The 26,756-nt window shown below is 38.6% G+C and overlaps 1 protein-coding gene across 19 annotated transcripts in view; it reads left to right on the plus strand.

Annotated features, from left to right (window-relative positions):
• Positions 1–26,756, plus strand: part of LOC102225112 (voltage-dependent P/Q-type calcium channel subunit alpha-1A-like) — an 85,952-nt gene that overhangs the window by 53,854 nt on the left and 5,342 nt on the right. For 6 of the 19 annotated variants that reach the window (XM_023349196.1, XM_023349192.1, XM_023349193.1 and 3 more), the window contains 14 exons: positions 431–514; positions 2,299–2,301; positions 3,590–3,706; positions 4,774–4,839; positions 5,074–5,171; positions 5,319–5,469; positions 6,039–6,166; positions 7,798–7,894; positions 14,306–14,411; positions 15,621–15,728; positions 17,778–17,881; positions 20,167–20,282; positions 20,366–20,498; positions 22,872–22,985. In XM_023349196.1, coding sequence (XP_023204964.1) covers positions 431–514; positions 2,299–2,301; positions 3,590–3,706; positions 4,774–4,839; positions 5,074–5,171; positions 5,319–5,469; positions 6,039–6,166; positions 7,798–7,894; positions 14,306–14,411; positions 15,621–15,728; positions 17,778–17,881; positions 20,167–20,282; positions 20,366–20,498; positions 22,872–22,985 — 1,425 coding nt within the window. Of the gene's footprint in view, positions 1–430; positions 515–2,298; positions 2,302–3,589; positions 3,707–4,773; positions 4,840–5,073; positions 5,172–5,318; positions 5,470–6,038; positions 6,167–7,797; positions 7,895–9,805; positions 9,903–14,305; positions 14,412–15,620; positions 15,729–17,777; positions 17,882–20,166; positions 20,283–20,365; positions 20,499–22,871; positions 22,986–26,756 lie in introns of all 19 variants that reach the window. The other 13 variants (XM_023349198.1, XM_023349186.1, XM_023349189.1 and 10 more) reach the window with 9 other exon arrangements.

Consider the following 26,756-nt stretch of genomic DNA (forward strand, 5'->3'; position numbering starts at 1 on the left):
CTATATGTAAAGTTATGATGTTTGATGGCCGCTTTCGTTGTGTGCTGCAGCAGAATTTGTCCTTAACTTGACTGCATGGCATCCATCCAGTAGACTGTCAGTGATGGTCCATTTGTCCAATCTAATTTTTATCTGTTCTTGTCTGAGTCTGACATGTCTGTCTCCCACTTTCTCATTCTGCTTCTCTCTCTCTGCTGCTTTTTCTGTGCTACTCACTCTTCATCTTGAGTTATTTAAACAACCTTTTTCTCCATCTTAATTTATTTCCTTTATTCATACTTGCCTTCCTTTCTAAATTCATGGGGTTTTTTTCTGTGTTTTATTCCACCTTGATAAATTTCTTCACATCATTTTCCGCATTATTCCGCGGATATTTTATACCCCTATCTTTTTCCTCCCTTGCGCTCCCTCTCTTCTTTGATTTGTTCAGAACTATTTCAAAGATGCCTGGAATATTTTTGACTGTGTGACAGTTCTGGGCAGCATTACAGACATCCTGGTCACAGAGCTTGGGGTAAGTACCAATTTTGCCATTCATGTTCTAAAGTCGTTTCTTCTAAAAGGCCAGTATTAAATTTGAAAAAACCTCTGGAAGTGCAGTATAAGTTAGGTGGGCTGCAGCATGTGTCAATGAAGTTTTAAATCTGACTGTCTCTCAAAAACTTATACAAGTCAAGAGAATAAGGGAAGAGCGTGAGGTAGATATCATCGTTGAGTCTGGCATTGCTCAGTCATGCGTGACCGTCTCTTGAAAGTCTTATATAATTGTCCCAGTTGGTGAGATGGGGATCCAGCCAGCCAACTCCGATGTCACCATCAGCAAGGCAGGGAGCATGCTGATGCTCTACATAGACCCAGTTAACAGCTTGTCCAAGCAGCCAATCATGTTATTTGCTTGTTTCAGATGTCTGATAGTCACTACAGTCAGTGCTTCAAAGTTCCAGTAATGATCTCACTCTTAGTGTTGGCAAAGAGAGACCTAAGACTATTATTATAATAAAATCAGTTTTATATTTCTTTTTACAAATAATATATAAACAAAAGTATTCACTCATGTTCTTTCACACACGTGTAAACTTCAGGGACATCCCGTTCTTGTAGACCTAATAGTAAAGCGGACACTACCAGGAGTGTATTTATCATGTCAGACACTGACGCCGCTGAAAAACATCACAAGCTTGTTCAGTCAGGTAGATGTCAGCAGGACATTAAAGTTCTTTCACACCAAACTTGCCCAACCATGTCTTTGTGGCATTTACTTTGTACAACAGAAAGGGGCCATCCCCAAACTGTTCCTACAAAGTTGGGGGCATTAAATTGCCCAAAATGTCTTAGTATCCTGAAGTATTACAAATTTAATTTCCTAGAACTAAGAGGGTAAACCCAACTCTTGAAAAATACCACCAAACTTTACCTTTGCCACAATGCAGACAGGTATGTGCTAATCTCCTGGAACCCATCAAATCCATACTTGTTTATTGGATTAGCATAGTGCTTCACCCATCCGATTGTGTGTAACACACTTGGATGCTGCTGCTCAGCCAATGTCCTGAAGGTCTCTCCTCACTGTTCTGTTCTTGAGCTTAGCTAAAGGCCACATGAAGTTTGGAGATGTGTAGCTATTGACTCTGAAAATAGTTGGTGACTGAACTCCATGAATGTCTTATCTCTTACCTAACCTACCACTTCATGGGTAGGTTAGGTACCTTGAGATTTTAACAGTGAAAGTGCATTTCAATGTAAGAGGCCTAAGAAAATTACTTCTATTAAGATTCATTTTAACCATGTGGGTATTTTCTTTATAGTTTTAAAACTATGATTTTTTTTTCTTTTCTTCTAATTTGAGGTGATGTACCTTGAATCCCAAAACAACCAAATTCCTGTGAATAATTTATGACTAGTTGGAAATCTTTTTTTAAATGTTGTTATTGTTTTTTTGTTTTTGTTTTATCAGTTTTATAAAGTTGTGCAAAATCTGTAATCTAACACCTACTATTCTGCTGATTTTTGGATGTTATGACCATTGATTTTTTGTCTTGTTTTTTTTTTTCTTTTCACATGCTTTCTTTAAATCGTCTACACACTTTACGACGACCTTCTGTAATCTACTTTGCCCTGTTCCCCTTCTCTCCCCCTCGACTTCTTCCTGTGATTTCTCCCAATCAAAATGCACTATGAATCCTCTGTGTTCCACCCATGACAACCGGCTTGGTCAATCTGTCTGGTTGTTCTTGGAATCAACCAAAAATCCCAAAAATGTGCTGCTATAAACCATATGTCTGCAACATCCACATGTAGATGGTTTGTAATTTTTTTGGAGATCTTATTTTGCTGCATGTATTTTATCGGCATCCCAGCCAGTGTTATGTTTGTGAATTGTGCATGCTGTGATTGACTCACTCACAAAACTCTCTGTATATCCTTTACTGAGAACTTGAGCAGAGTTTGTAAAGGATTAAGACACTATAAAGACTGCTACATTCAAATATGTGAGCTTACAATATTCACATATTCACCCACACATTTGAAAGTGACTGGCAGATTTTTATTTTTTTTTCTGCCAAGACAGTGACTCCAAAGGTTTGCTCCTGGCAGAGAGAATAAGTAATGCATGATGACCCTTGCATGCCTTTGGCAGCAGCTCTTTATTTTTACAACACACACAAACAAGCACACCCCTACACACTCATAGAGCGATGCACTAAATGGCGTACAGTAACCTGCATGTGCTGCTGCCAGGTCCTTTTCAGCGCTCAGTTTCAAACAGCGGTCTTTTGTTCTCTTATCTGATAAACAGTGGAAGGACACATTCTGTAACATGTTATATAATCAAGAAAATCAAATAAAAGCAACAAAATCCAACATAACTCTTTTTAGTTCAAATGTGAAAACTTAAGAAATTATTTTAGTAAGTTGTGGTTCTGTTGCTCTTATTTGATTGTGACATCAGAACAATGATTATTTGACTTCGTCAGCCTGTTCAAGTGATGCATGAGCTGCTGTAAAATCTGTGGTTTGCTTTGTTTCCTTCTGCATGCTGTGTGCTTGTCATGCTTTACAATTTGCATTTTTGCCTTGAGAGAATTAGTGCATTTGGTTGTCTTTGAAAGAAAATGTCCTAACAGTCCTGCACTCAAACTGTTCACCTTCTCTGCCACAACTACTAATAACATACCCCTGATTGGATGAAGCTAGTTAGATTTGAATGTTTTTGTTTTTTTTTCCCCCTGGTGTGTTGCATTGTTTTGTTTGCCCGATCTACTGGATATGAAGAGCTTGTTGGAGCCTTGCTGACTTGAGTTTGGTTTGCTTTGACTTGTATGACTCTTTATTATTTTATTTCTATTGACTTTAAATCTGCATTAATTTGAGTTTTGTTTTTGTTTCTTCCCCCCGTTTTATGTTTTTTGTCATTCTAGATATGCCACAACTTGCTGCAAAACTAACCAGTGTTTCATTTTATTCTCACCCCAATTCCTCTTTTCCGTCCCTCTTTTGTGTTCCTCTTTAACTTCCCTGTCCTTGTCACTTCCTATCTTCAACCTTCCTGTCTATCTTTATCTCTGGTCATGATGTGGCTGTACTATAGGATAATTTCATCAACTTAAGTTTCCTAAGGCTGTTCAGAGCAGCTCGTCTCATCAAGCTGCTGAGGCAGGGAGAAACCATTCGCATCCTGCTCTGGACCTTTGTTCAGTCGTTCAAGGTTTGCTTCAAATTACCCTAAGACTCTGTGTGTACATTTTTGAGAACATAAACATTGTCATATATACAGCATAGCTTTTAAAAGCTAGGCGTAGCATTAAAATGTTCTATGGCAAGCATATTTTTTAATAGTCACTTATTTAAAAATATATATATATTTTTGCATTATTTGGTGTTTTGAGTCCTGCTATCGATGAATCTCACTCAATGACTAAAGAAAATCAAATAAATAAAACTGCATCCCATCAGCGTGTTTCAGTCATCCCCAACCCCTTAAATAAGATGCCCCCAAATTCATACTTTCATAATAAACATGTGTGAATGCCATTTTTCATGTGCACACTTAACATTGTAGATTTCTTAAAGATAATTCTTCTCAAGACAAATTAGAGCATTTTTAGGTGTCAGTTCCAGATACCTATTAAATTTGTCCTGTTAATTGTAGCAGAATTTTGATGCGGAATATCTCCTAGATGTTAGAACGAGATAAATTAATCCTAACTTTGCAAATGTATTTTAAGGATATCTAAAACGTGAAAAAAGGAAACCTGTGGCAGGTATTCCAAATATTTTTCAGGTGTTGTTTAATATAGTTTTAAATTTTCAATTAAATGAAATAATTAACAGGTAGAGAATGTATCAATACTCATACTGTAAACGAGTTGTTCACTGTTTTCTTAACACAAGACTCTGTCGTTGAGACTTCTGTATGTATCATATTCACACTGTGGATGGCAAGCAGGAAATAAATCTTTATCTGAAGCTGAATTTAGCTTCATAAAAAGGAAAGAAAAATGATTTATCCAAAGGTTAGAATGTTTGAAAATCACAAATCATTAATTATGCATAAGATGGGATTTCTTCTTGATTTCTAACAATGGTAAAGTATGCATATCTGCTGTTATTTCTGTCCTTAAATGTTCAAATCTTCACACTGGTGAAAATCTTAATTTAGTTTTAACTAATTATTTCATATTAAGAGATTCCCAATTTTTTAGTATTCTATAAGCGATGGTAGTCTGTATATTTTACATGTTATAATTTCTTGTCATGTGTGTTCCTCCTTAGGCACTCCCTTATGTCTGCCTTCTCATTGCTATGCTGTTTTTCATCTACGCCATAATCGGGATGCAGGTGGGTGACGTCCTTCACCTTACTTTACCTACAGTGCTTTGAAGATGCATTTAATATATTTTACTCTTGTGAATTTATATCATGGGGCAATGTAGAGACAAATGAGATTTGAGGCAAGCTCCAAAGGGGAATAGCATAACAGTCATAGTTTCAACATCATGTGTTTTTCAGATTTACTCTACTTCTGCCTAAAATTTATTTTAATGTTAAAAATAATATGACTTTGTTTGGCAGCTATTTGGGAATATTGCTATTGAAGAAGATGGAGAGAGTGCCATCAACCAACACAACAACTTCAGGACCTTTGTGCAGGCTTTGATGCTTCTCTTTAGGTGATTATTTGCATGTTTTTTTGGATCCCCAGAAAGAGTGGATGTCCTTATATACAGTAATGATCGTAATGCTTGCACTTTGTGCAAATGTTCAGTTTCCTTCCATACGCCTTCTTTTCTAAAGATCTAATTTTTGTGCATTTGAAGGAGCGCAACGGGAGAGGCGTGGCATGAGATTATGCTGGCTTGTCTGGGGGGTAAGGAGTGCGACATCAATTCAGGAAACACAGGGCCGGAGTGTGGGAGCCAGGTGGCCTACCTCTACTTTGTCTCCTTCATCTTCTTCTGCTCGTTCTTGGTGAGTTCACACTGTGAGGTTTAACAGTCACATCCTACCAGTAGAGGAAAATCACAATGTTTTACAGAATCATTTACATCTCTTCACAACCATAAACATGTACTAATTTACTCAATGATGTATGTACATGACGCAACAATATGTAGAAGAGAATATACGGCTATGTTTGGTAGAAAAATACAACTCCATCTTAAAACATATGGTGGTGGCAGGATCATGCTTTGGATACTCATTTCTTTAGTTGGGTCGCTAATTTTTCTCACTTGATCAAGACTGGTCAATTAAATTTCACAAACACTCCCTATTCAGTCTGGTTGTACTTATGCTATTTTGCCAAAAACGAATAGGCAGAAATTTAGATTTTTAGATGTGCAAAGGTGATAGAGAGAAACCTTAAAGGTCTGGCAGCTAATTGCTACAAAATACGGTTCAAGAAAGTATTGAATCGGAGGGGAAAAGCATGAAAAAAGTAGTCCAGCTGCAGAACTTATTTGACTGATTATAAGATACCTCTTGTCAAATTGAATGGTTAACTTTTCTTTCTTCTCTGTGTGTGTTCATATGTGCAGATGCTGAATCTGTTTGTAGCCGTCATCATGGACAACTTTGAGTACCTGACAAGAGATTCATCTATTCTGGGACCTCACCATCTTGATGAGTATGTAAGGATATGGGCCGAGTATGATCCTGCTGCCTGGTGAGTGCTAACATGCCTACCCCCCATCTACAATGAAACACAAAGCTTATAGGATCGCACACATCAAGTTACCATATCACATTCTGATCTGTTAAATTGTTGCCTTTATGTTCTAACAAGTTTGCTCACACAGGGATTGTCACCAGGGTCTGTGGTCACCGCAGAGTAACTCTGTGACCGTTTTTCTCTCTAGTAAAAAGAAATTCTGATTCGCAAATGTCTTTATAAGGAATTATGTTGTTAAAGCTGCAGTAGGGAGTTCTGAGAGAAATGTGGACTTGATGTCAAAAGTCTGAACAAGCACTCCTTACAGCCCCTCTGCCTCCAGTTGCTCTATGTTGCGCCACAGCTATCCCTGTATAGCAGAGCCTGTCAATAAATTGACAAATTGTTAGTTTTCCTGTAACGTTAGGTTGTTTCATCACCAGCTGTAACACACTGCTAATCTTGAGCTTCAAGGTATGAGCAGCACATACACGAGCACGATTGATAATACTAAGACATTCCTCCTGGGTCAGATTGGTTGTTTCTGACTGGAAGAAGTGTGTTTCTGCAAACTGCACTAGGACCACTGAGAGAAACCAGAGGAGTTGAATATTGTTTCACAGATTATCTGTCTCATATTCTACTGTTAGGACATAGTGACCGTTTTCCCTACTGCAGCTTTAAGATCCAAGTGTTCAGCTTGTCACAACAAAATGAAGCTCTTGCCAAATAGTTCCATATGTGTATAACCACATGGGACCCCTGGTTATCTCCATCACACAGAGCATCCCTTAATTTCTCCTCTCCTGCCCTCCTCCTTCCCGAGATATATCTTATACCTGTTTCTAAATCTTCTCCCTCTACTGGAAACGGCATACTGGCAAAAACTTAATGTGGCAGTGTCTATACTCCACACCAACCTTCCCTTTAATGTAAATATCTGCTGTAGACATGCTAAGTTTCAAGGTATCTGTATTCCAGATTTTGTGTGTTCCCTTATGCTGTCCTGCAAACTGTTTAACCGTTAAGAAGTAAAAAGACTTGAGGAGCTAAAACCAAAAATGTTTGAGAGTAGCCTAGAGATCTTTTATATAGTCAGTTTTACTAAAACATCAATAATAATAATAAATGAGTTACGTATGGATACATTTGGATACATTTGTGGATACAATAAATGGATACATGGATACAATAAATAACTAGCCAATGATTGAAAAGACTTGCTTTTTCTGAAAATATGTAGAGAGACAAATTCCAGGAAGCAACAACAAGTAGCTAACACTAAACATGTATTTAAGAGGGAGGGACTCCTCACATCAAAAGCAGCTATTAAGCAATTATCAAGCGCATACTTTTCTAGTCTGTGGGCTGTTTCTTGAATTGTATTGTTTATTCGCTGCAACTCTTTAGCCAGATATCAAGGGCTTGTTTTATAAAAGCTACACAATCATTACATAAAAGATGCCTTGCACTGAAGTGATGTTTTTGTAATTTATCTTATCTCAAGGATCATTTTTACAACACTGTAAAGTCTTTTCTTGTTCTTGTCAATCTTGTGTTCTTGCTCCCAATGTCCTCTCTTCTCTCTGGATGTTTTTTTCCCCCTGTTTGTGTCCATGTTTAACTCCCCTGTATTCTTCTTGCAGCGGGCGCATACATTATAAGGACATGTACAGTTTATTACGAGTTATCGACCCGCCTCTTGGCTTAGGAAAGAAATGCCCCCATAGGGTGGCCTGCAAGGTTTGACTCTCATTCAAATGAAACCTTCTCAACCACACTTGCTAGCCACGGCATCCAGGAATGGATTGAATGCTGCTTTTGTTTTTGATTTGTTTTTGTTTTTTTGTTCTCTTAGTTTGTTTTCTTTAGTTTTTCATTTCAACTTCTTTTCCACCATTATCAACTTGCATTCTGAACTGCTGAGAGAATGTGCAGGACAATGCAGACACCTAGAGAAGCATGTTAAATGCACAAAATGAAAACTTTAAGATGTTTTGCCATGATAAACTGGATCTTTTTTTTGTTTTGTTTTTGTATTTCTTTTGTCTATCTTTGATTTTTTATTTTTTATTTTTTTTTTGCTTGCTGTGGAGCCATGGCTTTAATGTAGCAAGCTACGGTTGTCCACTGTAGTGTTGCATTGTTCTTGGTTTTGGGGGTTTTAGGGGAACAACAGAAACTGCATTGACATCCCTTCCTCTTCCTCCCTTCTCTGATCAGAGCAGACACAGCTTGTTGCCTTCTGTCAAGCTTTGCTCTGCCTTTCTTTGGAATCGCGCACAAACACATGCCGACAAACATACTGAACACACACCGACATACGGAAGCAAGATTCAGTGTTTACTGAACATGATTCTGCTTTTTATGTTTTTTGAAGGGTGATTTTGATATTTAGCACATATAACCAATGTTAAATATCAATTATAGATAGTAAAAAATATATCAATTCATCAATATTTAGCCACCAAAAACAGTAGATTAAACATTTTAAAGAGAGAGATAAAGTATCATTGCTTAATTCATTTTTCCAAAATTCATCAACCAGGATTTCTCTAAAACACTTCTAAGACAAGTAGAACATTAAAATAAATGTTTAGCAAAAGAAATTTTAAAAACCTGGCTAAAGAAAGCATATTCTTTTTGGGGTTTTTTTTGAGATTGTAGACCTGCACAGTATATTGAAAACTTGTCACCATTCCAACATCAGTGTTAGCAAAATTGTCATTGCAAAAGGCTGCCTGAACTACTATTTAATTCAGTGTAAGGTTGAAAAACACTTATATTGTTAAAGAAAACCCAGAAGGACTATGAAACAGCTTTGCAAGCCATGGACAAGAAAAGACGCAATGATCTTGAAAATAACTGAGCACAAAGTTGCCGGCTCACGGCTTGCTTGGGGTGCAGCTTACGTAAAATCACAGCAAGTACAACAATGATGAGTATCAGGAGTTGAAAACATTAAGGTAGTCCACGACTATAAATTCAAAATGACTTGATTGAACGGTTTGAGAAGACTTCAAGATACACCTTTTGAAACATTGTACTATTGGATTAAATAAACCTGCTCAGTTGAGTGATGCTTAATTTTCCTCGGCAAAATATAGATGGAGACAGTACATCATCTTTAAGGTAGAGATAATAAACACATCACAAGCTGTTTTGTCTAAACACAGTTTAGAATTTTGACCTCTTCTTTGACCCAAACATCGGTGCAAATAGGAGATTTATTTATGTTTGACAATTCTTGTGTTCCCTTTAAGCATTCACTTAATTTTGAGTCTTAGAAACGAAACCTTTTTAAATCTTTTGCATAGAAAAACCTGTATATATGCTCAACCTAGCAGAAACGTGACTAAATTCCATCCTTCAGCTTTTATTTGTTGCCTCCTTTGGTTTCTGAGTCTCATGTTCGAGTTGAGAAATATTTTACCTCAAAAAACCCACACTCCCACAGACTCTCTAAGTCAAAAGCGTGTCCTCCTCGCTGTCTATTTCTATTTGTTTTGGTGAATTTCCTCCCACCTTCTCTTGTATCTTTCTAATATCCTATTTTCTATTTTCAAATCTATACTTTAACTTCATCTACTTTCTGCCTGTCTCTCTCCCTCTCCTGATTTGGTAACGGGGTGGTGGCACTGGCTGATGATGCAGTGGCAGGATCAGTTGCAGGGAAATGTATGACATGCTGAGACACATGAGTCCTCCGCTGGGCCTAGGGAAGAGGTGTCCAGCACGGGTGGCCTACAAGGTCAGAAAGGCCCACCCCCCACATCTCTATCAAAGCCTTTCTTATGGGTGTCGTGGGGATTCGGGGGTGGTCTGTAAGGGAGGGATCAGGGATTTAAACGCTCAACGTGGTGTAAACTTTAGTGTCATTGTTTCTTTGGTTTTGTTTCTGTTCCTTTTCGTGGAAAACTTTGGGTCGGCTGGTCGGTGTTGTGGCCTTTGTGTGGTGGTGTGGAACTGGTGGGCGCAGGTAGCAGGAAAGATAATTCGAAGGGTTCCAGCCGGGGGGAGGGTATGTGGCATATCCGCAGGAGGGGACGAGAAAGAGGGACCCTCTCAGCTCGTTTGCACTAGACAGGAAAGCTCACAAACGCATACATTCAGAAACTATACAGAAACAGATCGATGTCATCTTTATTTTTTTTCTCCTTTTTTCCAGATATTGAGATGATGATATTATGTGTAGAGGTTAATAACCCAAACTTTTTATGGAAGGGGACCCCAATAAAGAATCGCACTCGTATCCGACAGTATGCGTGTGCAACAGGGCTTGGAAGGTCCATCAGACTTAACGTCCTCTGACTCGCTCCCTCCTGTGGATGAGGGCCATTCTCGAAACATACACACTCACATACACAGAAACACAGGGAATTAGGTCACATCAACCTACACATAGATATTTTCTGCTATGTCTCATGGTAGAGAGAGCAGGAGGGCTTGTGTCAGTGATGTGTTTTCCTCAGGGAGCCCTTGGTTGCCATTCAGAAGCCGTTCTTTTTTCTGTCACCCTTCATGTAGCAGCAGCTCCAAGCCCCCGAGCAGCCTTTTTTTCTATCTGCAAGTCCGATCTCCTCTTTGTCCTTTGGTTCTGTCGTCAATGCAGTTCTATTCTGTTTCCAGCCCCCTTTCATCTCTGAATATTGCTGCTCCCCTCCCCACACATACGCTCACCTGCCTTCTGCACGGCCGATGACCACCCACTGCCACTGTAGTTTTCTTGTTGTTTTTTTTCCTCTGCACACACCCTTTTGTCAAATACCACAGACACAAAGAGTCACTCGTGAAATATTTCCAAAATAGAAGAGTACAGAATGGTAATCACATCCGTGTGAGCATATGTTCCCCTAACTCCTCCCGTGATCGGCTCCCATGAGAAATCACTGGCAGATCACTGTAAGCCTCCGGGGGGGGCAGCTAGCCAAACAGCCTGTAGGCACAGGAGACCATTTCCATTCCCTGCCATCGCTCCTTCATCAGCAGACTTCGGGCAAATAGTGATGACATTTTACTGTTATTTACCATTCCACATTGAATGGGACTTAGACACAGTTGCAATATTAATAATGTGTCATTCTATGCCCACTTTATTTCCAGAGGTTAATTAACTTTCACATCGAGATTATTGTCTTATTGGGCCATTTCCTTGAGTAAAAACCTAACCTTACAAATAAAAGTAGAGATCAATACTATTTGACCCATACAGTTTAAGCTCTGTTGGTCTCTTTCTCAGTTATTTTCCATTGTTTCATCTGATGCACTATCACCATCTCCCTTTCTGTCTGTTTGCGTTTTGCTCTCAAACTACATTTCTTTGCAAATGTATTGATACCACTTGAACTCTTTCACATTTGTTGGTACTACAGTCACTACCTTCGTTGTATTTTACTATGTTTGTATTGTACACTACAAAAACAAAGTAGTGTACAGTAGCAAATGGAAGGTAGATAAGTAGTCTTCCACATACTTTGTAAATCCAAATCTGAAAAATGTGGCATGCATATGTTGGTTCCACCTGAGTCTTTGTTCTTCATTGAACAATAGGCCAAACGAAGCCCGAAAGGATAGATGGAGAACATACAGTATATGAACTGCAAATTTAAAGTCTTGCCAGAGACTATCAGGTAGATTTAGTTTTGGACTTTGATTGTGCTGCTCTGCCAATGAATACAGTACAATTCAGTTCCTGAGCATTCTATTGTAGTACTTGCTCCAGTGTTGTTGGGCCCCTAAAAAGTGAACCTCCGAACTACAGCATCTTAGGCTTCTGCAAGCTTCAGCTATATTAATGTTCAGATCAACTCTGTCCAACTTCCTTGAATCTCAACAGCTCAATGCTGTCACCTCACCACTATCTTCGATGACTTGGGGTATGCCGAGTCCCCTATATGACTTGTGATGAACTTACAAAACAGACTTCATTTATTTATTTATTTATTTTCAACAAGGGATTTCTTATTGCTCATCCACCAAAACCGGCAGATTTGCAGAATTCACAACTCACCCAAAGTTATCATGGCTACTTCTCTGATCAAAATTCTCCCTGCCTGGCTTGTCAGTTTAGGTGAAATGCCAAAGATGCACATGCACTCTGTAAAAGGTTTAGCTAGAATATGAGTAAAAAGAAAAAAATCTTAAATGAAGAGTCAAGTGCTCAAAAAGTCATGTTGGTGTGCGACAGGGTGCTACATAAAAGAGCTAAGAATCACGTCTTGCATTATGCAAGTTTCTCTGTTCCTTCAAGACTTTTGTTGCAGCTATGTCATACTATTTTCATTTCATATAATGGGCTGAACAGTATTTCATGTCCAAAACCTGCTACGCTCAGGTGGATTAAAAGCAAATGGTTGCTCTGGAATTTCTCTTTAGTGGGTAGTAGTAAAGGGAGAAATATAAAAGTGCATGCCATATCATCCAGATCATTTTTTTTATGAAATAACCTTTGCTTCCATTTCTATTATGCACTGCTTTGTGTTGCTCTTACACATACAAACCGGATGAAATTCCTTGGAAGTTTGTGGTTGAAATATGGCAAAATGTGAAAGAGTTTTCAAGGCATTATCCCTCCTGATAGAAAGGAAATGCGTAACCCTTCTGTTCTCCTGCCTAACAACACAACATGTGCTTTCTGCATGGTCTAATCCGATAATCTGTCCTTTGAACATTATCATGTGACCATTTCCATACATGTGTTTTCAATCCAAGCTTCACTTGAAAATTTCAACCCAATTCACAAACAATGATAACAATAGTTAGCTCTTTTGCTTTTCACTGTTGACTGTCTCTCTCTCTGGAGGAAGGACATCAGAACCTTCAGGCAGGACTACTTTTTACACATACAGCCAACCAATAATGGCTTCTGTTTTTCTGCCTATTTTTAAATGCATTCTTTTTTGTTATTTTGTTTTTGGTCACTTCTTTTTTTTATATTCACCTCTTCAGCACCAAATGATTTTTCTAATTCTGTCGCCTCTCTTTCCTGAACTTTACTTTTCATTTACAAACTCTCTGCCATTTCATGTTTCACTTTATATTCTCTACATGTGTTTAGTTTATTTTTACCCAAAAAGTTACATATTTATGGACAAAAATAACTCCTCCATGGTGAGCTTTTCTTGATTTTTCCTCTTCCCAATTTTCAAAACAAAAAAACACTGCTCTCTCTCACCTATTAACCTTCTTAACCTTAATCCATTTTTCACACACTAGATCTCAACGTCTAAACCAGACATGCAGCAAATTACTCATCTGTGTTAATACAATTACATTGTCTTTTCTCGTTTATTATACCAACAACCACATTGAAACAACTCAAGATCATTCCAATGTCACCAGCAGTGACTTTCTGTTCACAGCTACTCAGCTGCTTGTCCTGTGAGACATTTTGTGTGTGCGCTGCATGCTTGCATGGGGACTGTATGTGCAAGAAGGACTTGGGGAAAGATGGAAAAATGTAGATGTACTTAAAATGGAATGTGCGCCGGGAATGCATGATGCAATGCATGTAAGGGTTTTTCACCCTTTCGTTGTCTTTTTCCACCAAAACACACACGAGCATCGTGCAGTGAGTTGGTGTCTGTCTTTGTGTTGTCCTCTTCTAATACTAGTCAATGAGACCCATAGAAGATCAAACCAATAAATAGAAAACAATGTGATTTATTCCTGTAATTTCTCCTATAGTTTGTTTTTGGCTTATTGGTTTATCAGCTGGTCTCAGTTGCTTTTACTGTGAACCTCCAAACCTTGAGGGGGAGCTCTAGGTAACACTAGGCACTGCTCAGCCTGTAATGCTCATTTGTTAAACGAACCTGTGATTACTTTTGAATGTCAGTGTTAACATGATCAAAGTGATCCTTACGAAACAAATCAGTGACTCTTTGGAATTCTTTAATGCAACAAAAGTAACTAAAATATGTTTACTGGGATTTCTAATGGAAAAGTAATTCTAATCTGAGCCATTACAGGTAGAGTTAGTTCCTACTATATAAGCTGTGCAAAGCTCCTTCAATCTGAGGACCCTTGCCCTTCCCCCTTTCCCAGCTCCCCTTCCAACCACAAACCTTGTGGTCCTGTCACCTGGAGGTTCCACAAACACTTCCTTTACTTCCCAAATTTTCTCACTGCTCACCTTAATTGGCTTCCTCACAGAGACTACTTCGTATGGATCTACCTGTGGGTGACGACAACTCGGTCCACTTCAACTCCACACTCATGGCTTTGATCCGCACAGCTCTGGATATCAAGATTGCGAAGGGTATGAAATGTTTGAAATTGCTTTGTCACTAGGTTACATCTAGTAGCTTATGAGATAAGACGATGCACAATATCCGGTTCCACAGAAGGTCAAGAGATTTTTGCAATGATTTAAAACCAAAATTTTCAAAATGCTTGCATTTTCCGTTTTTATAAATAAGAGTTTGAAAAATTTCAAACTATGAATTTTATTATACATACAGCAACTTTGCTTGTATTTTAAGTTTTAATGGTGTTTGGGCAATTTCCCTGAGAGCTAGAGCACAAAAGGCAGTCAGAAATGGGAAAATAACCCCAAACATATCTCTAACCCTTTGGTTCCAGAACTCCAGCTGCATGCTCGGCGGATCAACATGTAGTGTGACAGATTGTGATTGATTGATTGGGGAGGGCCTCTCGAGTTTATTGTGTATGTTTGTGATCTGAGTGGATCAAATGCAGTCCATACTCAATGAAAAATAACCTGTGAAATAATAGCTCTGAAGCCTACTTTTATGTTGTTAGCGGCTTACGCTTAAGCAATTGCAGCATTCTCACTGCGTAAATGTCGTCTGCCACACTGTCACCGTTTCTTTTTTTACTACAGAGTTCTCAAAATGGACCCAGATAAATGATTTAAACATGGTTAGGGATTCCTCTGTCCTTTTATGACCTGTTGTCAGTGATTTTGTGAACAGACTCTGTCAATACAGCCTGCCTTGCTTTAAAATAAGAGTCACAAAAGTAGATCAAACAAGGTGCTAAGCTTAAATTACACACGTTCCAATCTGAACTTCATAATGACAGCTTGCACTTAGTTTAGAAGACAAAGTTCCATTCTGCACATTGTCTAAAATATTTCCTAGTCTTTCATTAGGAAATATTAAGCATTTTATTATTGTAACATATCTTTCCAGCTCCTTACGTCTTTGTCTTACCTCAGATGGCCTGGTCTCTAGATTATACGACGTATTTAGGATGTCACGACTTAAAATTGAAAGAGTACCAGACGGAGTCACAAACTGAACTGATCCTAACTACTGTCTTACTAATTAACACCTTCTTTCTTTTTGTCTGTCTCCTTGTTTGTATGTGGTGTGTGTTCCTTTTTTATATAAATTTTTTCTTTGGACGAATAATGCGTTCTTGTGTGGTAAACATTTTAAACAACATTATTGGTTTGTACTCGCATGTTGGATGCATGCATTGGTCTTGCTACGAATATGTCTAGGTGGCATTGACAAGCATCAGATGGACGCGGAGCTGAGGAAAGAGATGATGGCGATATGGCCCAACCTCTCCCAGAAAACCTTGGATTTGCTGGTCACACCACACAAGGGTAAGTCTCAGAGTGCTGGTGCGGACACAGATTTGTGGCTTGGTCCAGCCACCTTATGGCACCCAGTGCTCCAACGATGATTCACTTCACACCACCTGAGGTCCGCTTTTCTCAGTCAGTCTCTCTCTCTTTCTGTCTCTGTCACGGCTGCACCCTCTGAATCAGCTGGCAGATCCCCAAACACATATTAACGTACCTTCATCAAATAAGCAACCACATAAAAACACAACTCTGCACACAAAACAAACACATACAAAAGACACCATATCTCCTATTTCTTGCTGTATCTGTGCCTGAAATCAGAGGGTGTCATACTATAGATAAACTCTCTATAGATGTCTTTTCACTCCAGGCAGCCACAGCTCAAGTCTAAATGTTAAGTTCTATACACTGAGAAGACATTTCTATACATCCTTAACTATCAACAGTAAACCCGTTTTGGCTCTTGTATTTTTTGCACCAAATAATACAAGTCTACACTGTACACTGTATTCAATTCCAATTTTGCAGTATCTGTGGTATTACAGAAATGCAGATCACCGTTAGGTTATACCTGCATCTTTTTTAAGGGATAATTTGACAAACAATGTGATCTATGTTATTAACTTCTATGCTACTCAACTGAAGTGGTTTTCTAAACTTGATTCTTCAGCCTTCATCCAGGATGCTTTTAGCTCCCTCCCTTGTCCACTGTCCCTTTCACAAAGGTCTCTATTACCTTAACAGCTCTTCATCAAGTGGTATGAAGGTCTTTCACAGTACGTGAACTAATTACATTTATAAGATATTGGAAGATGAGGACCAAGAAACACCGATCAACAAAAATGTAGAGTCTAGAAAGGGATTTAAAAGCATAAACTACAGGCATTTGATGTCTTATATTGTAGTTACATTGTTTTTTGGGGTTCTTTTGCATTTTGTAAAGAAGTACATCAGTACAGGAGATAGCTCTGAAACAGCTGTAGTGGAAAACCTAAATCAGTGGTAAATGTTCCCATGTTGGAATGTGTGCTCCTTCTATTGGTACCCAGAATAAAGTTTGATAAACCTTGTATTTCTGTGCACTTTTTCCTGAGAAGTTTATCTCAGTGTAAATATGTAAACATAATTTATGTCACACACGCTTAACCATAAAGCGGAAAAAATTATTTGGATGACTTAAATGCTGGAGATAAACTGGTAAATGCTTGTACTGCATGCACTGACAAAGACTTTGATTTGGAACTGTGCTAGTTACAATGACAGCACCCCCAGAGTAAATACATTTCTAAAGCTGTTTGTGGTTCAAAAGATTGAGAAATGTCATGAGTGCATGAGTCTTGCTCTTAAAAACTTGTAAAAAGATAGAATGCATCAATACTGGCAATGAGGGACTGCATGGCATTTTGTTTAAAATAGCAAGCACAACTTACAGTGGATACAAAAAGTCTGCACCCCCCTGTTAAAATGGCATGTTTTTGTGATGTAAAAAAATGAGACAAGATCAATCATTTCTGATTTTTTTTTTTAATATTTAATGTTTCATACCTACGCTGTAAAATTCAACAGAAAAACGAACAAAGCTGTTGGAAACTGTTTTTTAAAAGCACTAAAGGCCTTTTTGCAAGAATATTTGGGATCAATGAAAAGGGGCAATTCAAAGGGTAACAAGATTATCACAACTTTTTTATTTCTGTTTTTTTTTCTTCATATTTTTCTTTAACAGATTTGTTTAATTTGTATTTGAATTGTACAAAATAAATGTTGCATTAATTTTGAAAAAAAAATCGAAATGATTTGAGTAATTGAAAAGATCATGTTTTAATTTCTTTTGCATCACAAAAATCAGAAATTCTAATACTTTTGAGAGCCATTCTATTTGAGGAAACTTTTTTTTAAAATTCTATCCATCTGTCAGTGAAAAGACTTATTGCTCCATCTGTGTATGTTTCTGTGTGGTAAAGCGCAGGTTGCACACTCTGTGCATGCCTCCCTCTTCTTTACCATCCTCCATGCTCAGGGCCCATACCAAAGTGTCTAATCCTGCAGGGTAACTTGTCATTCTCTCAGCAGCTACAGACTTGACGGTTGGGAAAATCTACGCGGCCATGATGATCATGGAGTACTATCGCCAGAGCAAGATCAAACGATCCCAGGCACTTCGTGATGAACAGGTACTGCAGTCTCTAGTAAAGTAACGCCCCGCCTGCCTCTGAGCCCCTGAATTAAAAGGCAGACTGACGCGCTGAAATAAAGACCACAGGTGTGTAGATTCATTTCTACAAATGCGGGCTGTGACAGCCTCTGTTCCAATCGGGACTTCCCAATAAGTAAAAAATAAATAAATAAAAATCACGAGAAGGACTTTGTAAATGCTCCTACGATGGGAAACGCTTTCTGTAAACACGTTGCTGCCATCTTGTGGCCAAAGTCTATAACAGCAATTTCGGTGTTGACATTTTGGTGTGGACATTTAAAACTTTAGCAAAGTTCAAAGCTCAGAATGTGACATTCGGGTCACATATTTTTGTCCTCCAGTGTTGTCACAGCCCCAAAGGTGCCCATACCTAAAACAAATCCCTATTATCTTTCCCATATTGACTGCCTGCAAAGGTATTGCATCTGCTTGCCTAACCTTGGACTGTTTTGCACTGCATAAAAGCATTCTCCTTTACCCTTAAACTCAGCACCCAAACACTTGTCAAGGAAGTGGAGTGACCACTCTCTACATGATGGCTATTGTATTTAATAATTGTTCCTCTGAAGGTGTTTGGAAACATTAGAGGGCCTATTTTCTGAGTGGAAATGTTTTACTTCTTGACAGGATTATGCTACTGTATTAGCAATATTTGCCTGCTTCACATATTAACTGCATGTAGTAATATGACCATTAGGTGCATTTGTTACCTCATTTTTATCCCTTTGACTCCAACCCCTCACAATTCCCCTCATTCATTCATTGACTTTAATATTTATTCTTCTCACCAAAATGACACACTATCATACTGTCTCCACCTCATGTGACCCATGCAACATGGTGTCAGGAGCACCAGCTCTACCTCTTGATCTCCTACTGGTCCTTAATAGAACTACATTGCATTATTAAAGTGGAGAGTGAAACTTATAACAATATAAAATGCTGAAATAAAAGAAAAATTGTTGTCGCTTAAGACACATTGAAGTTTAATAATAAAAATGTGGAATCATTCTGATCATAGTTGCCCATGCCATTAACTTTTTAACTACAGACATATTTTAATTTGTTTACTTAAGAATTTTTCAAGAATTATAAATAATCAATAGCACTATGACAATGACATTCGCTACGTTCATTACGTCAACTCCAAGCCGAAGTTTGTACTCACCATTTCTCCCTCTTGAACTGCACAGATGAAGAGGTAGTAGCCGTCAAGTTAAAGTATGTTGTGATGGGAGACATAAAAAGGTTGATGCTAATTGGTAAAATGCGTTACATAATACCTAGACAGTAACTACTGTATAAGTCAAGGTTGCTATAGTTGTAAACTTGGATCCTAGTAATTCATTTTTAAAGGACATTTTGTACATAATTATTGTCATTATCATTACATTTGGTTTAATATTGGATAAACAAGACAGCTTGGATGTTTCAAAATAATATTTTAGCTTCTTATGGATTATATATTTTTTTTCATAAATTTACACAGAAATATGAAACAAGGTGAAATATGTTTTGTCAATCATCTTACAACTTTAGAAGATTACTAATAAATAAATTCCAAAGGAGGTAGCACTTCATATTTGACTTTTTTCTTTATCATCTCCCCTAATTTATCAATCCCTTTCCTATAGTCTTACATTCATTAATCCAGAAGCATGTTGCATCTTGTTTAGCCTCTTCTGTCCATGTTCATCATTACCTGATTCTCAGAAGAAACCCAAAATCCTTTTGAAGAGTTCGAGGGCTGGCTTTCTGCAATTTTTAGGTGTGTCTCTGCTTCAAACCTGACCTGATGTGAACTGGTGGGTCATTAACAGGGGCTTTAAAACTTGTTGGCATGCTGAGGAAGAGATACAACATTTAAATCCGGGCTGTCGAAGCAGAGACAAATTTAAAACTTGCTTCAAACTATGACACCGGCCCTTATCAACTGGAAATGGACATGACTGCCCTAGAGGGTCCCTGATTATTTTCTTTAGTCAATCTCTGGTTTCAGTAGTGAATTCCTCTTTCTTCTATACCTTTACAGAGCACTCTGTTGCTTAACTTCCTCGATGTTCTCTCTTTTCTTTCTTGATCTAGCTGTGGGGCATCACTTGTTCCAGAGTTACTCTTTTTTACTTTGATCCCATGGTTTTGTTTGCCTGGCCTTGCTTTAGGCAACTGCCTCCTTTATATTCCTGCTCTGCACCTTTTCCCTGCATTTCCCTGTCAGTCTGCCTGATAGCTGGCGATGGCCATGTTGTATATCTCAAACAGAACCGAACGCCATTACTGTTTCAGCGCGTGGAGCCACCAACCCCCTCCCAGGATGGGGGTCCGGGACTCAACAACGCCTTGCCTCCGCCTGAGACAACAGATACTGGCAACAGCTTGTGAGTTAATAAGTCCTTTTGACGCACTGTTATTTTTTTAAAGAAAATCAAAGCAGGAAGATGTGTTTCTGTGGGTGTCACAGGCCGGTGGAGGGCGGGATCCCAGAGAGCCAGTCATGGGTGACAGCTCGTGCCAAGGAGATGTCCCAGAAGGTTGGCAGCTGGAGCCCTGAAGGGCACTCTGAGGATGGCCTTGGAAGCATGACCAACTCACAGGTAGACGGTTTTAAAAGACATACCCTAGAAAACCTTTAGTGCAATGCACAACACTACATAGTTATTATGCGTCCTCATCAGGTGCAAGTTTGAGTCAGTGAGTATGTAACATTTTGATGAACTCTCAGTTAGAAGTCGCCATGGACATGAATGTCATATTGATGTTTGGTTTCTAATGAGGTTTGAACCATTTTCCCAGAAATAAAAACTCAGTGCATGAGTTTGAAATTATTGACACTTCTTTTTTAACAAGTTTAAATCTATTCATACACTCACCAGTCATTTTAGTAGATAACAATTGTCAGAATGGGGAAGGAAAGGGATTTACGTAATTGACTTGAAATCATGATTGCTGACGATAGATTGTCTGGTCTGAAAAATCTGCTGATCTCACAGTATTTCAAAGCACAATCATTTCATAGTCCAGGAAATAAATAATAACCAGCTAACGGCAGTTGTGTCTAAAACAAAATACCTTGTTGTCAGAAGAAAATGGGTCGAAGTAGAACCTTGAAGCAGATGAGTTACAGCAGCAGAAACCCATAGCAAATGGTGCTACTGCTCAGAACAAGAAGCTGGGGCTACAATTTTCGCTGCCTCAACAAACATGGACAATAACAGACTGTAGAAATTGGTCAAATAGGTCTGAAACGTGATTAATTGATTATTTAAATAATCTCCAACTAATGTAGTTTAATCATTAACTGATGTATGCAGACTTAATATCTGCTACAAAAACAACACACGTAGAGCAGGTATTAGGCCAAAACTGTGCAAAACATATATACATTTTGCATTAATATAACGAAACACCAGACTGTAAATATGTTCTGCCCAGAACTCCTCCATTGGCAAAGTTTCTCCCGTTGAGCACCTTTTGCAATGCAATTATTTATCGGTTAATCCAAAAAGTCATAAACAGCTCAACCCTTTTTTAGCTGCAGATGCATCCTTTGCTACACAGCTATAGGAAGTGTCACTGTTTCAAGTTTCTGCACACTGTACCTGCAGTTAGGGCTTTTTTCGGTACTGGTGGTATTGTACAATGTACAGAGTGAAATAATGCAAACAGAGCATCACCTCAAAATTGACACAGAGATCCCAAACAAAAATCTAAAGTTGTTTTGAAATTGATGAAGTAGACTAATATAAATCTTCTGAAATAGCCTCAACCTCAAGGAAATTTTAGTTAAGGTATAGTGCAGGTGCATCTCAGTAAATTGAAATATGCACTTCGATTAGGCATGTTAGTCCTTTTGTAAATAATATTTAAAATGTTTTTTTATGTAATTTTCTATTCTTAAATGGATTGATTTCATTAACTGTTGCTGTATTTATTTAAATCTGAAACTAAACCAAACCTATAATTGAGGTAATATGAAATATCCTTTGTTCCATGCGTGAATGTTAGTTTCCCTTAGTTTCCTATTTCTGTTGTTATTTTCTACTGTATAAAACAAAGCTACCTTGGTACAGAGGGGTTGACAGTTCTTGCTAGACCATTCTTACTTGTTTTTTGTCCTTGCTAAATCATTTCCAACTATGATCTTATTTGCACCAAACTTAATTTTTTTTTAACTGTCTCATCCTCAAAGTCTTTCTCGTCAGTTGTATTGTTTTTCAAAATCTTTCTGTATCTTCCCGGAAGCACACAACTACATGCATCGATCTTGTGTTTGTCTTCAAAGTGACTCATGTTCATGTTTGTTGTGCTCCTAGATCTAATCAGTGGCGTCTGCATCAGATTTAGCAATCCCTCCATACTGACTGACAAAGGTCTGAAACGGTTTCAACTGACACATGTATAGTTCAACCGTTCCTGCAAGTCAGATTTTGATATATATTTTTTTAAAAACTAGAATATCACATCAACCCACATCAACATTGTTGACAAATTTGCCTTGTGACAACAAAAAACAAGACGCTTGATTGGGCATTAACTGCTTTGTGTGCAAACTAACCTTTAACAGCGGTTGTCATTTTCTTCACAACTTTCTTTGCTGCCTGCAGTGTGTCACTATTGCATCTGGATAACTTTATTGTTGTTTGTCTCATAAGTCCCTTGGGCTGCACATGCCTTTCTCCCCAAATCCATTCCTGCTATTTGTCATTAAAGCTTTTCAACAAGGAAAAAATCTCCTCCCATTGTCCACTCAGTTGAGTTGATGGCAGCTTTTGTTTGGAGTGTACTTCCTGTCATTCCGTGTTTAAATTTCAATCGCTGTGGCAGTCGGCGCCAATACATACGCTTTCCAAATTCTCCCACCCTTAAGCTCTCTACTGTACCAGACATTTTCCAACTGTTCCCCTACTCCCTGTTAGCTATCATGGCAGCCAGTCACACCATCTCCTGCTCTCCTGCTCTGTTTACAGACGGTAGAGATGAGAGAGATGGGGCAGGATGGTATCTCGGATACTGAGCAATTTCCGCCAATGGAAGGCCACGGCAGGGCCGCTTCCATGCCCCGCCTCCCAGGCGACAACCAAGTGAGCAGCATCCCCACCTCTCCACTGTCTTTGTATTTTCTCCCCCATCATGTGCGTGCCTCATCTGCTTTTATTTAGCACCATTACATCTTACAAGGTCTGAGTACAAAATTGCTCCTGACGTTCCAGTCTGAAGAAATTCTGGGGACATGTTAAGACAGCGTTGGACAAATTGCTGCAACTGCTGGTTTCTGTTTTACATTCACGTTTAATCAGAAACAATCAGTGTGTCTAACTGTCATGAAAATCCCTGTCCATTAAGATATTTGTCTGGCTAAAACATGGATATGCTAAAACATAGAAATGTTTTACCAGATGCTGCCTACTTGCTAGAATTCTGCTTAGCAAGTCTAAATCAGACCTCTTACTGTCAGTTTATACTTTCACCGGCATGATGGTATTTAATCATGATTTACTTGTTTTTTTATCTCACACTATCATCCGTTTTGTCATCATTCATGTATCAGTGAGTGCTCTGGTTGTCATCCACACAAAAAACCTTTTTGAACACGTACACGGTCCCCTAGCCCAACTTTTTATTTAGTCCTTCTATGCCTAATTGTTAGGCCCCCTACCTAAAGAATTACTTATTTTTTTAGTTGTGTTTTATTAAATTGTTTCTTCCCTACAGGCAATGGTTTATTACTCACTGTTTGGAATAGAAGCATAATGCTGTGTGGTTAAACATGTGTGTGTGTGTGTGTGTGGGGGGGGGGGTGCAGGTGTGTGTTGTGCATGTGTGTGCTTTGCAGGTTTTCTGTGATCTCACTGTTCTGTGTGCCCTCGGAGTCACGTCGGTCCTGCTGCTTTGCTTTGTGCTGCTATTTGAAATTAAAGTGTACATATTTGTGAAGGCAGATTCATACTTGTGGGTGTTTTGCCCCCTGTCATCGCTGTGGTCGCCAATGTGCGGTTGTTTTTGTTCCTTCAGGCACTCAAGAACCAAAACTGAAGTGCATATTTGATTGCTTATGCAGAAATATGGTGCTTTGCAAAATATCCATAGCACTTTCTTTCATTTTTTAACATTTTCTCACATTAGAACCACAACTTAGTGTTTATGTTGGGATTTTATGTGAAAGATGAAGTGAAAAAACTCTCCATAGTTAAAATTATTACCTGAAAAATGTGGAAATTGCATTAAGTTCAACTTCAGTTAGATATGTCTAAATGAAATCCATTGGTTCTAATCTGTCGTCTGCAGAGGTTTACAGCTGAAGTGAGAGAAAGTGTTAATAAAGACCTCTATTGTGAAACCTGACAAAAGTAAAGCTATTGCTGAAACAAAGCTAAACTCCTGCATAGTGGTGTCAGCATCATGCTTTGGGGACGTGATTCTCCAGCAGGGACACGGAATCTGGTCAGAACTGTTGGGAAACCTGTCTGCTGTTCCCAGACATGTTCCTTGGGGTCTGACTGAGTTTAAGATTCTTCCAAAGAAGTTTTTGCAAACACTCTAGCTTCTAGGTCTGTAAAGCTGGTAAATATTTGCAGTAGAAGATGATTCTACAAGGTGTTTACTCACAGAAGCCGAATAAGCCCATAATTCTGGACATGACATGAGACAAGATTTCATGTCCAGAAATCTAGCCTCAAACTATGTGAATGTTTTACCATTTACATTGATAAAACAATGTAATTGGATTTAATTCAAAAGAAATAATGTGCATGTTTTTATTTACATTTCATTAAAAAGTGGCACATTAGCTCCCCGGCTTTGAGGTCGGCAGGCCTCCTTGTCATCACCCTAATCCTTAGCTCAGTTTCCACTCAGTTGACTGGATGGTTGATTCCAAAACATTACGTACAAGATTTTCACACTCGTCACAGATTTTGAAAAAATTACGAGTTCACCCTAACAGGACTGGTTTTTGTTTCCTCGACTGAAAAACTGAGGATCTCATGCTTAACAAGTTTTCCTGCTGAGGAATCACTCACTGCAGGATTTTGAAAAAGAACTAAAGCCAACTGAACGTATCGAGCTCTCATGGAAATTCTTGTGTGTGACTCTTTCAAGAAACAGACATGCTGGTAGGTCGTGGTAATAAAAGATATATTCAGACTTCAGACAGACTCTTTTGTTTTTGTCTTGGTTATTCGAATATCTGTATTTTTGGAGGTAAAATTGGGCCATAAATCATATAGCTTGTCCTTGGCTTAAATTAAAATGTATGGAACTTTATGGAAATGATACTTCAGATCCTTTCCTGTCCACTTCACAATTTGGTAGCCTCTTTGTGTTGGTCTGTCACATAATATTCCAATAAAACATTGTCACGTTTGTGATTATTAGGGGAAAAAATTGTGCCAATATTTTTGCAAAGTACTCTATATTTGCCTGACATGATAAATTGAGATTAGGTTTTCCAACAAACTTAAAGGAAGTTAGGCAAACAAATTCTATTTAGCCAATCAAAACTGCACCTTAGTGACAATTTGAGTGTCGCTGAGGCACTGTTGTGGTGGATACCACTCCCAGTGTTTGTTTTAAGTGTTGTTTCTTTCACCATCTCTGCTGCTTTGGTGTCTAATCTTTCCCTCCTTCTCTTTCTGTCTCTGTCTCTTTTCTTCATGGTGGCACTCCATCTTTGTCTGTGCTGAATCTTTCCCACTAACATCCCTTTGCTTTTACTTGTTTTTTGGTGTATCCTGTCTCGTGTTTCCAACTGTCCTTCTTTCCTTTAATCGTCTCTTTGCCCCTCTCTTGGTTTTATGGGTTTGCTCCGTGTGTGACCATACCTCTGGTGTATTTGTGGCTCTGTGTGTGTGTGTGCGCGTGTTTTCTTTGTGCTCATCCAGCAGCGGAGGAAAGGGAAGCACCGTGGCAGTAACCTCAGTGTATGTACCCTGTCTTCTGTTGTTCGTTCCTCTCAATCATTCTCAGTCTCTTCGTTGATTCCCCCCCCTCCCCTCCCTTATATGTGATGTCTTCATGTTGTGTCTATCATGCATTATTATAAGGGAAGGTTATCTGAGAGGGAGTTATAAAAGCATGAAATATTACGCCAGCCCAGTTTCCAAACTGGTAGAAGTAGGTTCAGACTTTACAGTTTGAAGTTTGGAATTGGGCAGAAGTTTGCCTGATCCCTCTCTTTAGCTATTTTGCAAACTACTTTCTCTGGATCTTATGACTCTGTCTCTCTTTGCTCAGCTGCTGCCACTGCTTTGTTGCTGTGTGTCCTCAAACCTGTCTGCTTAACTGTAACGATGTTGATGGTTCCCCCGTTTGTACCCTAGTCTGCACTCAGCATTGCTCAACCTGCATGCAAGAAATTTGAAGAAAAGAAATGTCTCAAACAAAAATGTGTATGCATGTTTGCTTGAGAGGGATGGAGTATGAAATTTAAGGACAATTAGAACAAAGGAATTTAAGTTGTTAAAAGTACTATATTCTTCTGACATATTTTGCTGTCTAGAACTCAAATTTAGGTCAGCTTTGCTGCCAAAAAGATTTAGTTCCAAGGTAAGATGATCATAGTTTTCAGCCAAATGCGCTGCTTAGGCACTCCTTCTTCAAACTTAAACGTCCATCAGATGAACTGAAACAACTCCAGTGTAGGCATGACTTTGGGAAAGCACATGTGACATAGAAACAGAAAATTTATTTGCCACCTGGAATGTGCCATGCTCAGGGCAATTCTGAGTGAAGTTGGGGAAGTATTGCGAGTTGTAATGAGTCTTCAATTTGTATTTTTTTATTTTTTTTTAAGCAAATCAAAGAAGCATGAAAGGCATGGCTGTTTGCCAAATCTCCTCTTATTGTAATTCTTG

The sequence above is a fragment of the Xiphophorus maculatus genome, chromosome 16, assembly GCF_002775205.1.
Source record: "Xiphophorus maculatus strain JP 163 A chromosome 16, X_maculatus-5.0-male, whole genome shotgun sequence".
NCBI lineage: Eukaryota > Metazoa > Chordata > Actinopteri > Cyprinodontiformes > Poeciliidae > Xiphophorus > Xiphophorus maculatus.